Below are 12680 nucleotides of genomic sequence, written 5' to 3'. Positions count from 1 at the left end.
TCACTTACTGCAGCACTTGGAGGAATCTTGTGCTTTTTGCCCTGCCTCTTGTTGATTTGGTGCATGACATCAGATTGATTTTTCAGTGATTAAATCTTCTTTGCATTCTCTAAGAAAATCCCCGTTGGTCAAAGGCTTCTCATCCTCTGTTGAACTCGGTTTGCTAGTGTTTTGTTCAGTATTTTTGGATCACATTCTTCCAGCATGTTAGTTGGAGGTTCGTTGTGTTTGTTTGTTTGTTTTTATTTGTGGGTCATCTGTCTGACTTTGGTGTGAGGGTAATGCTGGCCTCTTAAAATGAATTGCAAGTGTTCCCACCTCTTCTGTTTTGGAAGCGACTGAGGAAGATCAGTGACTGTTTGTTATATGTTTGGTAGCATTCTTCAGTGAAACCATCTGGCCCTGGCTTGTCCCTGTAAGGAAGGTTATGATGACAGATTCAGTGCCCTAACTAGTTATAGGTCTGTTCAGATTTTTAACTTCATCATGAATCAGTGTTCACAGGTTATACATTTCTCAGAATTTATCCATATCTTCTAGCTTATCTAATTTGTTGATGTATAATTGTTTCCAGTACAGTGTTCTCTTATAATCTTTTAACTTTTCTTGGCAGCATCAGCAGTCAAGTCTCTTCTTTCATTCTGCATGTAGTTATTTGAGTATTCTCTATTTATTTTTTCTCACTGGTCTACTGAAGAGTTTGCCAACCATGTCGATCTTTTCCCAAAAGCGGATCTTTGTTTCTGTTGGTTTTCTATTATCTGTTTCATTTTTTTTCTTTTCTGTCCTCCACTCATCACTACTGCCTCCCTTGAGCTGACTTTGGTTTAAGGGTTTTTCTTTTTCTACTTCTTATAAGATAAAGTTGGCTTGTAGAATTGAGACTATTTTTCCTTTCTAATGTGCGCATTTGCAGTTCTTACCGCCACCCTTCACAGGGCTTCCCTTGTATCTCATAAACTGAGGCATATTGTGTGCTGGCTTTCATTTGTCTCCAGCTAGTTTCTGAGTTCCCTTGTGGTTTTCTTCTTCGACCTGTTGGCTATCGAAAAGGGTATTGCTTAATTTTCACATTTTTGTTAATTCTCCACTTACTCTTCTGGGATTGATTTCTCTAGTTTAAACCCACTGTGGTCAGAAACGGTAACTTGCTATGATTTCAGACATCTTCAATTTATTCAGATCCTCAATGTAAAGTCCAAAAAGCTAAAATGAAGAACTTCTGGTAGTGAATAAGTGCTGGTGAACATGCAGAAGTCAAACGACTCACTTCTCTTACACTGAAAGTAATAACCACACACAAAGGAACGTTACCTGGATTTCATCAAACTCAGCAATTCTACACTTCATCAGTAGGAGAATGAAATGGCAGACCACCGATGGTGAGAATAGGTCTGCAATATACCCACCCGATAGAGAAAATGGAGCAAAATGAGGAGAGGACACTTCCTTCATTATGAAAAAGACAACCCAATAGTCAAGGGGGAAACAGTCCATAAGAATATACCTCTATGTACAAGAAAACAAGATACACAAAAGGCCAAGAGAAGATGCTGGTTGAAGGTCACAGACTGAGGCATGGGCAGAGGTGGGTCAGAGGCCTCAGGAAAGTCCCTTTCTCCTGGGAGTATGTTTACTCATGCGGTCGATGAGGGTGGACAGGACCCCCAAAGCATTGTGGCGGGTGGTGGTGCAGTGGGACCTGATGTGTTGAGCCTGGTGGGCAGGAGAGTGGGTATCGGGAGAGAGTGTGGGGCGGGAGAGGGTGTTGTCCCGAGGACACTCAGCTCCTCCATAAGATCAACAACACCCTGCAAGAGGCAGAGCAGGCATCCTGCTCTCAGAAGGTCCAGGGCTTGAATCCCCATGCTGCCACCGTGGCCAGAAGACTTCAGGCCAGTCTCTTATCTTTGGGAGCCTCAGGTCCCTCCTCCAGGGAATGGACCCTACTCCTACTACCCCTACTCCTCTCAGGGCTGCCTGATAAAGGAAAAGGACACTCAGACAAGAAGTGGTACACGAATACTCAGAACAACTTTCCATATAATCATCAACAGCTGCAGACTAGTGACTGGACCACTGGTTGTCCACGAACAAGTGCAGTAGGGATGAGAGAGAGCAGGCCTGGGCTGAGGAGAAGGCGATGCGACCTGGCCAGTGCCGTGTGCGACACTGACACAAACCTGGCGCTTACCAGAGTCTCAGAAAACTCTGGCTGACAGGAATCACAGGCTTCTGTGGTGAGCATCTGTGAAAGGTCTGGGTTGGGCCAGAGGGAGGCCTGCCTTGGTCTTCCTTTGATGCTCAGAGTGAGGAGGTCGGCTGTTTCCCAAGGCCATCGTCCTCCCTGCCCAGTCTGCCCTCTCACTGCTCCCTGTGAAGTGTGGAGACTGGGCCCCTAGTGAAGCGGGGGAGATAGGCTGGGCCCCTAGGCAGGGGAGATAGAAGGGTGAGTGCCCAGAAAGCACAGAGCCTTGGGAAATGGTGCCCTTCCCAGCACTGTGTCCCTGAGGGTTGCTTCCTCCTTCTTTCCAGATAAGCTAAGCTGCCTGTCTCCAATGGCCTCTGGACGCAGTGCTCAAACTTAGACCAGAGGCTGCCCCACCCTAGAGAAGGCATGTGCCTACTGCATGCACACAAATGTCCTGAGAGGTCCCACTCACACTGTGTGTACCTTATCACGCCAGGCCTCCCGGGGTCCCAGGCAGCTCTCATCTCTCCCACAGTCCCAGTCGTAGACCTGGACAGGTGGAGAGAAGACGACTCCGTGTCTCCGTGTCTGTCTGAGTGCGTGACACCGTGCATGTGTGTCTGTGTGTTGTGATCCAATGAAAGTTTGGGACTCAGTGCTCGTCAGAATACCAGAAAGTCCGTGTGGCAGAGCCTGGACCTCAGCTCCAGACAGGATCCCTGCACAGGCCACCAATACGGAGACCAATCCTACAAGCCTGTGTAAAAAGCGGGGCGGTCAGGTCCTGAGTGTGCAGCCTCCCCAGTCCCAAACTCAAAGGGGCTCCAGTGCAGTTCCCCGCTCTGCTGTGGAGCTCCTGCAGTCTTTAATCACTTTTGAGCAATCACACCCGAGCTTTCATTGTTCCCCAGGCCTCACGATTTATGTAGCCAGTCTGGATCAGGATCGGGACTGGCTGCGATGGGAGCCTCTTTTAGGGGCAACAGAAGCAAGCGGGGCACAGGGCGTGGGTCGCTGACACCGTTGTTTCTGGCCTGGTCATCTGGCTGTCTGTCCTGCCAGCTTGTGGACATGACCGGAGAACTCGGGGCATCCCCAGACACCATGCATGCCTGCTTCTGAGCCCTTCCCAGAACCACCTGTCTGTCCTCACTGCCTTGCACCTGGAGGGTCTGCAGCCTCATGTGCCCCATTGCCTCTGGGTATCAGCCAGCACCTTGGCCTGGCCTCGGCCTCCCCAGGAGGGCCCTGCTTCTGGGGAAGAGCAGGGAAGCCCCAAACGGGCCTCCGTTTCCTCGCTGGCAATGGGCTGTCTAGGCGTGCCTAACACTTTGCTCTGGTAACCTCCTCTTCTCTCAGCAGCTCTTGCGCTGGCTGCCCAACACCAGGGTAAAGCCATCGTTTATAAAGCCTGCCTCATTTTCCCCAAGACTCGGCCCCAAGGAGGAGACCCAGAATTGTCTGGATGGCGAACCACGGCTTTTGGAACCTCATCTCCTCGAAGATGGGGGCTGAGGCGTTGAGTGAATGCCAGTGAGTGCCTGTGGACCCCATTGCTGGGTTGGGGGGGGGGCGCAACGTGTGGCATAAACCTCCAGTCCTCCATGCCATTCCTTCTCCTGCCTGCTCTTGGCATCTAGCCAGTGCTGCTGAGCTGCCTTGTGAGACTCAATCACATAACCACGTGGACTGGGGCTCCCCTATATTCATGGCCTCCCCACTCACCTGGAATACGCACACTCCCAGCATCCCACCCAGACCCGTGCACCTCTATCCACAGGGATGGGGCCCGCTGATCCCAGGGGTCCTGAAGAGCCCAGCCACTGGCCATTTATAGGACCCCCCTGTGTAGGTAAAGGACGAGACATCCACATTGATTTGCAACTTTAATGTAACACTGATACCAAAACCATGAACACACAAGAAAAAGCACACGAGGAAAGCAAGAAGAACAAGGGAAGCTTCATCTTCACACTCCCTGCAACGCACAGGGAGAAGCGCCCAGAGTGCTGGGTGAGAGGGCCTCTGAGGAGGCCGTCCGGCTGGGTGAGGACGACCACCGCAGCTCCTCAACGCTGTCTGCAACATGAGGAACGAAAAGGAACATGTACACATCAGAACCCACAATAACCTGTGAGGGGGACAAACAATGACACGAGTGTGTTTCCTTGGGCTCACTGCTGCCCCACCCCAGCCCTCCAGAGGCCTCCCGCTGACATCACCTAGCTGGTCCACAGCTCTCCCAGAGGGTCTCAGGTCCCCGTGACAATCTTACTGGATCCAGGAGAAGAAGCTGGCACCAGCTCTAGCGGCATTTCTGGTACGGATGGTGGAACTGGTGCTGGGACCATCTAGGATGCTGGTACTGGCCCCAGGGTTGGTACCACTACTGACACCAGCTCTCCATGTGGCTCTCCTGTTGGTGCGGCTGCTATTCAGGATGTACTGATGGTACCTGGCCCAGAAAGCAAAGGGGATCCTGGCCCAGGCGTCGCCAAAATCCCCGTCCTCATCCCAGGTCAGCAGTTCGGCCTGTATGTCGTCCCAGCTCCACCGTCCAATCAGAGCTTCGTCTCCGATGTTCATCTGGGCCCTCATTTGGGCCCTGGCATGTTCCTCGGCCATGTCCATGTCCATCGTCTTGAAAGCATCGTCCACAGCCTCCAGAAAATGAGCCTTCCATTCCCGGGGGTCTCGGTTCTGGTTCTGAGGTGGGAAACAGCAGCCAGCCATAATGACAGGGTTACCCCACATTCAAGGAACACCTCCTGCTGGCCACCCCTTCCCATGGGCACACTGTCAGGCCCGCTCGCACGCCTGCTCCCACCTTCTCCAAGGACCAAGGAGAGGGTGGGCCCTGGCCTAAAAATCCCGGGTTCCTACCGTTCTGAGCCAGAGCTGGGAATACGCCCCACCCCCCATGCTATGACTTCTGTGACCCCTGCCCAAGAAACTCAGGAACCTCTCAGAGCCTCCCGAGGGGAAAGGTGGTGACCAGGACACAAACAAAGCAGGGCAAGCACCACCCTGCTGCTGGCACCTGACAAAGACGCTCTCCAGTACCTGGGCAATGAATCTCAGGACCCTCATCTTGCTGGTCTCGTGACAGGCTCGCAGGCCCCAGAGGAACTCATACTCTGGTGGGTTGCTGCTGGGGATCTTCTTGTATTCCAGGTACCTGAGTGTGAGAGGGAATCACCCTTTGCTTCTAGCCAAGCTGACCTGTGGTTGAACTGATGCGCTCCCTGCAGCCCCTCCTCAGCCAGGGTGCTGCAGCCCACCTCCCAGAAGAGGACCACCTGGGTCCTCAGCCCTGGACTCCTGCACGACCTCACTCCCAGGACCTCAGCTGAACGACAGCGACAGCGAGGCCTCCATCGCCTCAGGACGGTGATCCTGTCTGGAAGCCCTGTCTAGGCGCAGAGGCGACACATGTAGGGCATTTGCTCACAGGGAGGACACAAGTGCTGTGCCCCTCTTCACAATGGCCCCGGATTCCTGTTGGGTGTGTTGTAAACAGAGAAGCCATTCTTCGGGCCCCCTGCTCTGAGCACACCCCATGGCAAGGGTCCCCAAGGAGGGCTAGCTGAGCCTGGGCAAGATCCACACTACACAAAATGACCAGAAAAGAAGAAGAAGCAACATTCAGCCAAGGGCAGCTCCACGCACACCCTGAGATTCCTCTGCACCCCCCACCCCCCACCCTCCTGTCTCTCATGCTGGGGGCGCTGGGCAGTGTGTACACTGGGCCCTGGCCTGAAAACCAAGAGAACTGGGCTCTTGGCCCTACCAGCTGTCGGCTAGGCTCAGAAACTGCCACCTCTCTGAGCCCCAGGCTGCTCAGGAGGAACACAAGGGAAACTACTGTGCCCGCCTGCGGGGCAGGTGCTCAATGACATGGTGCTCGTATCATCCCCTACACGAACCTTTTAGAGCTGTTGATAATAACAAACAGCCAGCTGCGGCTCACACGTCATAGGTTCCCTACCCCTCCCCTGCACCCTGTCCTTGGCTGTCTGGGAGTTGCTCCCTTTCCCCAAGACAGCCCCAGAATTCTACTCCCTCTACACTCTCACATGCTGACCCCACTCATGGCTCCAGTTTAAAATGTGAGACTGGGAATGGCTTTCTCTAGTAGACTGGCACCCGGGAACACTGAGAGCTGGACAAGGCGAGCTCAGTCACTACTTACTTCTGCTTCACAAAGTCATCTGTGATGAGCTTCCGCAGATCACCAAGGAAAGGGTGCCTCACCCTGAGGGCAAACAAAGGAATCCATGACTGCTGAGGGAGGTCACTGGTGTGAGTGGGTGGGAGCACTCCCCAGCTCCATCCCGAGCTTCCCAGCCCACCGGGCATCCCCATGGAGGCAGCCGGGGCGCATGGCAGAGGCCAGAGGACAGCTGTTCAGGGGTGCTCGAGGGAGGGGCTTGATGGAAGGCCTTGCTCTCCTTTGCCTTTCTGAGCTCTCCTCTGGGGACAGTGAGCTCAGAGGGGCTGGGAGCTCGGGACGGATACCCCCATCCAGCCTGATGAGCTCCTCTCCTCTCTACCGAGCCGAGGGCACCCTACTCCCCTGCACCAGACCCCAGGCCACTGCAATCCCGGGACCTCGTCTGCCACAGGATGGCACCGAGGGGCAGGAGCCGAGGAGCCAGTCATACCCAGGCCGAAGTCCCATCTTGCGGAGTGCCTCCCAGAGGACAGCTGTGAGGGGAGATGGGGTACAAGAGTTTGGCACACGAAGATGGGACCGTGGCCAAATCCCCAGCTGCAGGGCTCACACTCACCCTCGCTGGCACGGTTGCCATTCATGAAAACGATACCCAGAATCACCAACAGTAGACTCAGCCGGGGAGTGTCCTTGGTCCTAAGGGTGGACAGAGAGGGATGCCACTTGTCAGAAGCCACTCCCCCCACTCTTTGGGAAGGTCTCCCTGGAGGGCTACTCTGCCAAGGCCAAGCCAGGCACGTGGTAGCCAGGGACAAGCTGCTTTCCTCCGAATCTTTGGGGAGGCCAGCAAAATCCCACAGCACCAAGGCCTTGCCCCAGAATGCCACTTCTTTTCTCCAGCAGTCACCAGGCACAGCGACCACAGAGGAAGAGCGGGGGTGGACCCTCGAGCCCAGTGGTCCTGTTCCCCCAAGAGGTTGAGGGGTGGGGATGGGACACCGCCCAGGAAGCCACTACCTTGGTTCCCTTCCTTACTTCCCGAGGAGGCGAGCGGAAGAATCCCGCGTGCAGACAAGAATGTACAGGTGTTCCTCCTTGTCAATTTCCTTTAGGTGGATCCCAAACTTCTACAGGGCGAGAAAAGTGAGACCAAACCCCCTGCTGGAGGCACCGTGCCTGCTCTGAACGTTTCCTCATCCCCTCATCCGGGAGTCGAAAGCACTGGGCAAGGCCAGGAGAAGACGGGTCAGCAAGGGCTGCCTCGTGGGTGCTCTGGTGCCGGCAGAGGCAGCAGGGACGCACTGCAGGGACCCACTCAGAGAGCACGACAGAAAGGCGCCAGGAGAGGGGCATGTGTTACATTACCGGAGGTGCGCCGGAAGCTCAGCGGTAGAGGACCACGGGAGGTTTCCGGAGCACTCGGGGCAGGAACTGGGCCTGGAAGGGCTGCGGGCTTCCCCACTCCTCCCATCCCCCCACCCACCTTCTCCAGAGTGTATGTGGCTCGTTCAATGATCTCGGGGAAATGTTCGTCGTATTCTCGGATGACGTCCTTCACCATGTCTGCGGGAGGGGGAGAGGTGGGGAAGGGGACTGGGCTGAGCAGGGCCTCGAGGGCTGCAGCCCCAAGGCCAGTCGTGCGGAAGGAAGGCAGCCAGTCGGGCCCCTGTCCTGCGGAAATGGAGAGACCCTGCCACTGCCTGGAGGGTGGGGCACATACGCAAAGAGAGGCCTGCAGAGCTGCAGGGGCTGGAAGAGGGCCACAGGTGCCTACCTGAGCGCTTGATGGGGATCTTCTTGTAGTCCTTGATCATGAGGTATTTCACCAACTTATTTGCCTGCAGAAGGAGGAGCGTGTGGGCAGATCAAGGCCTGGGTGACCACAGAGTGCTGGACCATGGGGGAAGAAAGGAGGCAGATGGGGAAAGCGGACTTCTTACCCTCTCTTGCAGCAGAGTCACGTTGCGGGGGGGCAAGCACAACACGTGCCTCGAGGGTATCTGGGACCTCAGGGGCATCGGGGGCCGAGGGGCCACCTGAGCCCGGGCTGTCACTGGGGGCTGCTGCGATGTTCTCCAGGTTGCTGGGACTGCAGGAGGCTCTCTCTCCTCCTCGCTGCTCTCATATTCGTCATCCAGGTGTTTGGACTGCAATAGCATCAGAGAGAGGAGCAACCCGAGGCTTCCGGACTCCCCAGGCAGAAGCACGCAGCACACACCTTACCCAGGCACTTGGCAGCAAAAGTAGTACGAGCAGTGGCTGGCACGTGCTGAGAGCTTACTAAGCGCCAGGCTCCGAGCCAACCTCTTCTCCCACCAGCCCCGAGGGCAGAAACTACTCGGAGTCAAAACATACTCCACAAGCATGTACCCAAGAGACGTGGCCTAGGTGAGAGGAGAGGAGCGACAGGGTGGGGAGCAGAGGAGAAAGGGGGAGAGCATCGGGAAAGGAGAGGAGCTGGGGGGCTGGGCAGGTGGTAGGGGCTCACCTTCTTCGTCCTCTTGCCTCCCATCCTGGCCCAGGGCTCACCACTGTGCTGAGCAGTGGCAGCTGCCCCCTCAGGCTCAGGGATGCTTGTGGCCATCTTGGTGTTGGCAGCAGCTGTGGCCCCAACATTCGGAGGCTCCACCCACCGAGTCTTGGCCACAGCCTTCCCAGACTTGGTGGTCTTGGGTCGGGTGGCTGCCACTTCCTTGGCAGGCACTGCCTGGGACATGCCAGAGGCAGCACTGGGGGCCTCTGTGGCAGCCTCTTGGGCTGGGGCAGGTCTCTTGGGGCGCGTGAAAGCCGTGCCACTGACACCTGCTGGCTGAGTGAAATCAAAGACATCGTTCTGGCCCAGGAAGGCTGCCTGGGGCCGGGTGGCATCCGTCTCACTGGCACTTGGAGCCGGACAGAAAGCACAGGCAGTACCAGGACCCTCAGCACAGGCAGTACCAGGACCCTCGGCGGCAGCCTGGTGGTCCGGGGTGGCCGTCTGGGACTGTGTGGAGATTGTTGGAGCTCCAGGGGCGGCCATCTCACTGGCGACTGACACCTGGGACGTCTGTGGTGAGGCCAGGATTGCCTCAGGGGTGGCCCCCTGAGCCTCGGCATAGGTCATAGGCTGGGCACTGTCTCCTGTGGCTGGCAGTGGGGGGATCAGGTGGTTAGCCACCACCTGAGTGAAGGACCTACGGGCAGCAGTGGCAGCGGCCCGAGCAGCTCGGTTGGAGGCAGCAGAGCGGGCCACATTGGCGGCACGGGCCTCCGTCTCATTGGCGAGGGTGTCCGGATCCAGCTGCAATGCCTCCACCAGGGTCTGGGCCAGCACAGGGTTTTCCAGTTCCCAGGGCTCATTCTGCAAGGCCAGAGGGCAGGGGAGGGGAGGACAGACAACTCTACACACTGGCACGGTGCTCTGCCTGTGGCCCAGTTTCTTCCCACCAGGCAGCACTGGCCACCCCAAGGACTTCCAGAAACCCCTCCTTTAGAAGGGCAGGGAAGGTTTGGGAAAGCTGGCATGCCTTCCCCACTCAGTCCTCCCTTCCACTCCTCGCCCCCCCCACCCCCCGCCCCCCACACTGGGGAGAAAGCCCAGAGCAAGCAGGTGGCCAAGAAGGGGCCTCACAGATAAGATGTGAAAGCCGGAACCCAAGGTGTCAAAAGCTCTGAGCAGATGGATGTCAAAGCTGGTGAGGGTGCCATAGCCACCAAAAGCACCGAACTCTTCATAGTCGTTGCCTCCAACCATCTCTTCCTCCCTGACTTGGTGGCTCCCCTCATCCATGTCTTCGACACTGGAGTTTGCAGATTGCACACTGTAGCTTCCCTCAGCCATGCTGTGGGTCCCAAGGAGCCGATAGCTCTGCCTCAGGGGCAAGGGGCAGGACCCAGTGGCGGGTAGTTATCTCTGGAGAGGTGAGGGGCAGCAATCATCAGGTTACTAGGCTGCACCAGGCAGCACGAGTGGGGGGAGCGGGGTCTACAGGGACAGAGCCTTGGCAGAGGGATGGAAGTGATCTCAGAGGGACCTCACCCCACCCCACCGAAAGGGGAGCTTAGGATGATGGGCAGGCTCCCCACTCCGGTGGCTAGATTTGAGTAAGGGCTGTGTCTGAGGGTTCAGGTCCCAAAAGTCCCAAAGGAGATGCACTGAAACCTGGAGAAACAAAGGGCTTGAATTTAAGGGCCAGAGCTGGAGACCATGATCACGGGGATGGGTGAGGGGCGGGGGTGGGGTGGGGTGGGAAGAGGAGCAAATAGGAGGGCTCAGAGAACAGGGTCAGCAGAAAGCTCTGGGAAACGGAGGTCCAGGAGGCGGGGGGGGGGGGGGGCGCTCAGCTGATTCTGGTCTAGGTTGAGCTCAGAGGATGGGAGCCTTGGACCTAGGTAAGGCTTGAACTGGATGCCTGGACAGCTGGACAGCTCAAAGTCCAGGGACTGGGGACTCCAGGAAGGCGCGAGCAGTCAGCTCTGCCTGAGTAATCTAGGAGTGGATGCGGTGGGGGTGGGGCCTCGGGTCTAAAGAAGCTCTGCTCAGGGTCTGTCATAATGGTTGGGACTGCAGGCTTCTGTACAAGTAGGCTCGGATCGGGGCGCTTGGGTCTGATGGTCGTGGTGGTGGGGGTCCTATCTAGACGCTGGGTCTAAGGAGGTTCCGGGTCTGAGTGCTAGGGCTTTGTTCAGATCCAGAGGGCAGGGAGAGGGCACAGCGTGTGGGCTTGCACTCGTTCTCGCCCGGTCCTGTCTGGGGCTGGATCCTTACCTTCCCTGGGGCTCCAATGGCGTCCGTGCTCAGCACCAGGAACCCCGCAGCCGCGCCCTCGCCTACTGCTGCCAGCACAGCAGCTCGGACCACCCCGCCCCTTTTCTCCGCGCACCCGCCGAGGCTGGGGAGCCTGCGCATGCGCGGACCCCTCCAGCCGGTCCGCTTTCCCAACAAAAGCCCTTTCCTCCAGGTCCCCAGTGCGCATGCGATTCCCCGGCTGGGTGGGCTGCGGGAAGGATGGGGGGGGGCTCGAAGGGGGCGCTTCCCGCCATATATCCTTCACCCCTCCTCTTCAGACAGCCAGATAGCACATTCATCCCCTGCAGTGCAGCTAAGCCCACCCATTCATCTGCCCTCAGTAGCCCACTCTTGCACAATGCTTTTCAGTTCTGCCTCTTCACCCAAACTCCTCCAGCCTGGCCCTGTATACGTTTATGTCCCACCTGCCCAACATGGCCTCATGAAAGAGGTCTCCAGCTGGGTCTGTAACTGCAACAAGTGGAAACCTCCATCCTCCGGGGCCAGAAAATGGAAATGGCCAGTGGATGGACGCTCTCCTTGTGTTGTGTTGGCCTCCACTATCCATCTCCAGGTCTCCCAGACACACTGGGAGCATTTGCTTCCCCTGCTGCCTTTTATGCAGCTTTGTAGGTCTCAGCGGGGCAGGGCCAGTGCCTGGGCTTGTTTTCCCTTCGCAGCAGCCCTGGGAGGTGGATGTCAGCATCCCCATCTTACAGACCAGGAAGCTGAGGCGCACACACACAGCCCATGAACCAGACATGGTCGCTGGGCTAGCAAACAGAAAATGCAAAATTTGTGCCTGGGTCCCCCTGACTGCAAAGCCCACGTCCTGCTAGTGCTGCTCTCCTCCTCCTTTTGAATGACAGGCCTCACCTACCCAACATCTCCCAAACAAGCAACTTCTGGGGTAAAATGTCCTCAGTCCTATCTTTCATCCCGCCTGAGACCTCTCCCAGAAGTTTCACAGTCCATGAAGTTAGCAGCTGAGTTATCTCCTAAGCCCTTGAACTGATCTCTCAGTCCCTTGATGTCAGTTTCTCCTGGTCAGGTCAGTCCAATGAAACCGTCGGCAGCGCCTGTTTGGTATATGTGCTGCCCAAGCGAGCACAGATATGGAACGCTTCACGAATTTGCGTGTCATCCTTGCGCAGGGGCCATGCTAATCTTCTCTGTAACGTTCCAATTTTAGTATATGGGCAGTGCCTGTTATTGAGAGAAGTGGTGTTACCGGTGGCCTTCCGCTGCAGTCAGGCATATGTGTAGACTGATCCGTCAGATATTTGACCAGAGTCACTTGTGCGGGTACTACAGACACAAAGGTTAACGCTTAGAGCACACTCAGGGTTTGAGTCCAGAGGGCAGCTGGTCCAGGTTTCCAGATTTGAGTCGGAAGCTTCTTCAAATGATGTGAGGACAGGCGATGGCAGTCGGGCAGACTTTCCTGGTTTCCAGTTTGCGTCAGGAGTTGCAGCCATCCTCCTGAGTAGCTCGTTCGGCCCCGGGTACGAAGGTTGTCAGTGCATCAACCTTTGTGGTGGCTTCTC

General features: G+C 56.5%; 1 protein-coding gene, 1 non-coding gene and 1 pseudogene across 6 annotated transcripts; all 3 read right to left on the bottom strand.

Moving 5' to 3' along the window:
- Positions 1 to 4064: 4064 nt before the first annotated feature.
- LOC147824370 (melanoma-associated antigen D4-like) lies at positions 4065 to 11242 on the bottom strand. Of its 5 annotated transcripts, none has more exons than XM_087189696.1 (13): positions 11113 to 11242; positions 9976 to 10257; positions 8854 to 9705; positions 8306 to 8512; positions 8140 to 8203; positions 7849 to 8036; positions 7401 to 7492; positions 6982 to 7061; positions 6856 to 6898; positions 6384 to 6446; positions 5255 to 5369; positions 4414 to 4897; positions 4065 to 4322 (listed from the first exon to the last, which is right to left on the bottom strand). In XM_087189696.1, exons 2-12 carry the CDS (start codon positions 10183 to 10185, stop codon positions 4463 to 4465), a joined length of 2349 nt encoding a protein of 782 aa, XP_087045822.1. In that variant the 5' UTR covers positions 10186 to 10257; positions 11113 to 11242; the 3' UTR covers positions 4065 to 4322; positions 4414 to 4462. The 5 variants fall into 5 exon arrangements, with proteins under 5 accessions (XP_087045822.1, XP_087045821.1, XP_087045820.1 ...); XM_087189695.1 differs by having other exon boundaries at positions 4065 to 4270; XM_087189694.1 differs by having other exon boundaries at positions 4065 to 4270; positions 4467 to 4897.
- On the bottom strand, positions 5622 to 5750 carry LOC147824371 (small nucleolar RNA SNORA11). Its single transcript, XR_015442408.1, has one exon. It is a non-coding gene; the product is annotated as a small nucleolar RNA SNORA11 (small nucleolar RNA).
- Positions 11243 to 12242: 1000 nt separating the features above from the next.
- On the bottom strand, positions 12243 to 12341 carry LOC147824369 (U6 spliceosomal RNA; annotated as a pseudogene).
- Between the last annotated feature and the right edge of the window lie 339 nt (positions 12342 to 12680).

The sequence above is a fragment of the Heterocephalus glaber genome, unplaced genomic scaffold (genome assembly GCF_053883595.1).
Source record: "Heterocephalus glaber isolate CG9 unplaced genomic scaffold, H.glaber_assembly_v1.0 deba00001546, whole genome shotgun sequence".
NCBI classification, from domain to species: Eukaryota; Metazoa; Chordata; class Mammalia; order Rodentia; family Bathyergidae; genus Heterocephalus; species Heterocephalus glaber.
This window is presented reverse-complemented; position numbering and strand designations above follow the sequence as displayed.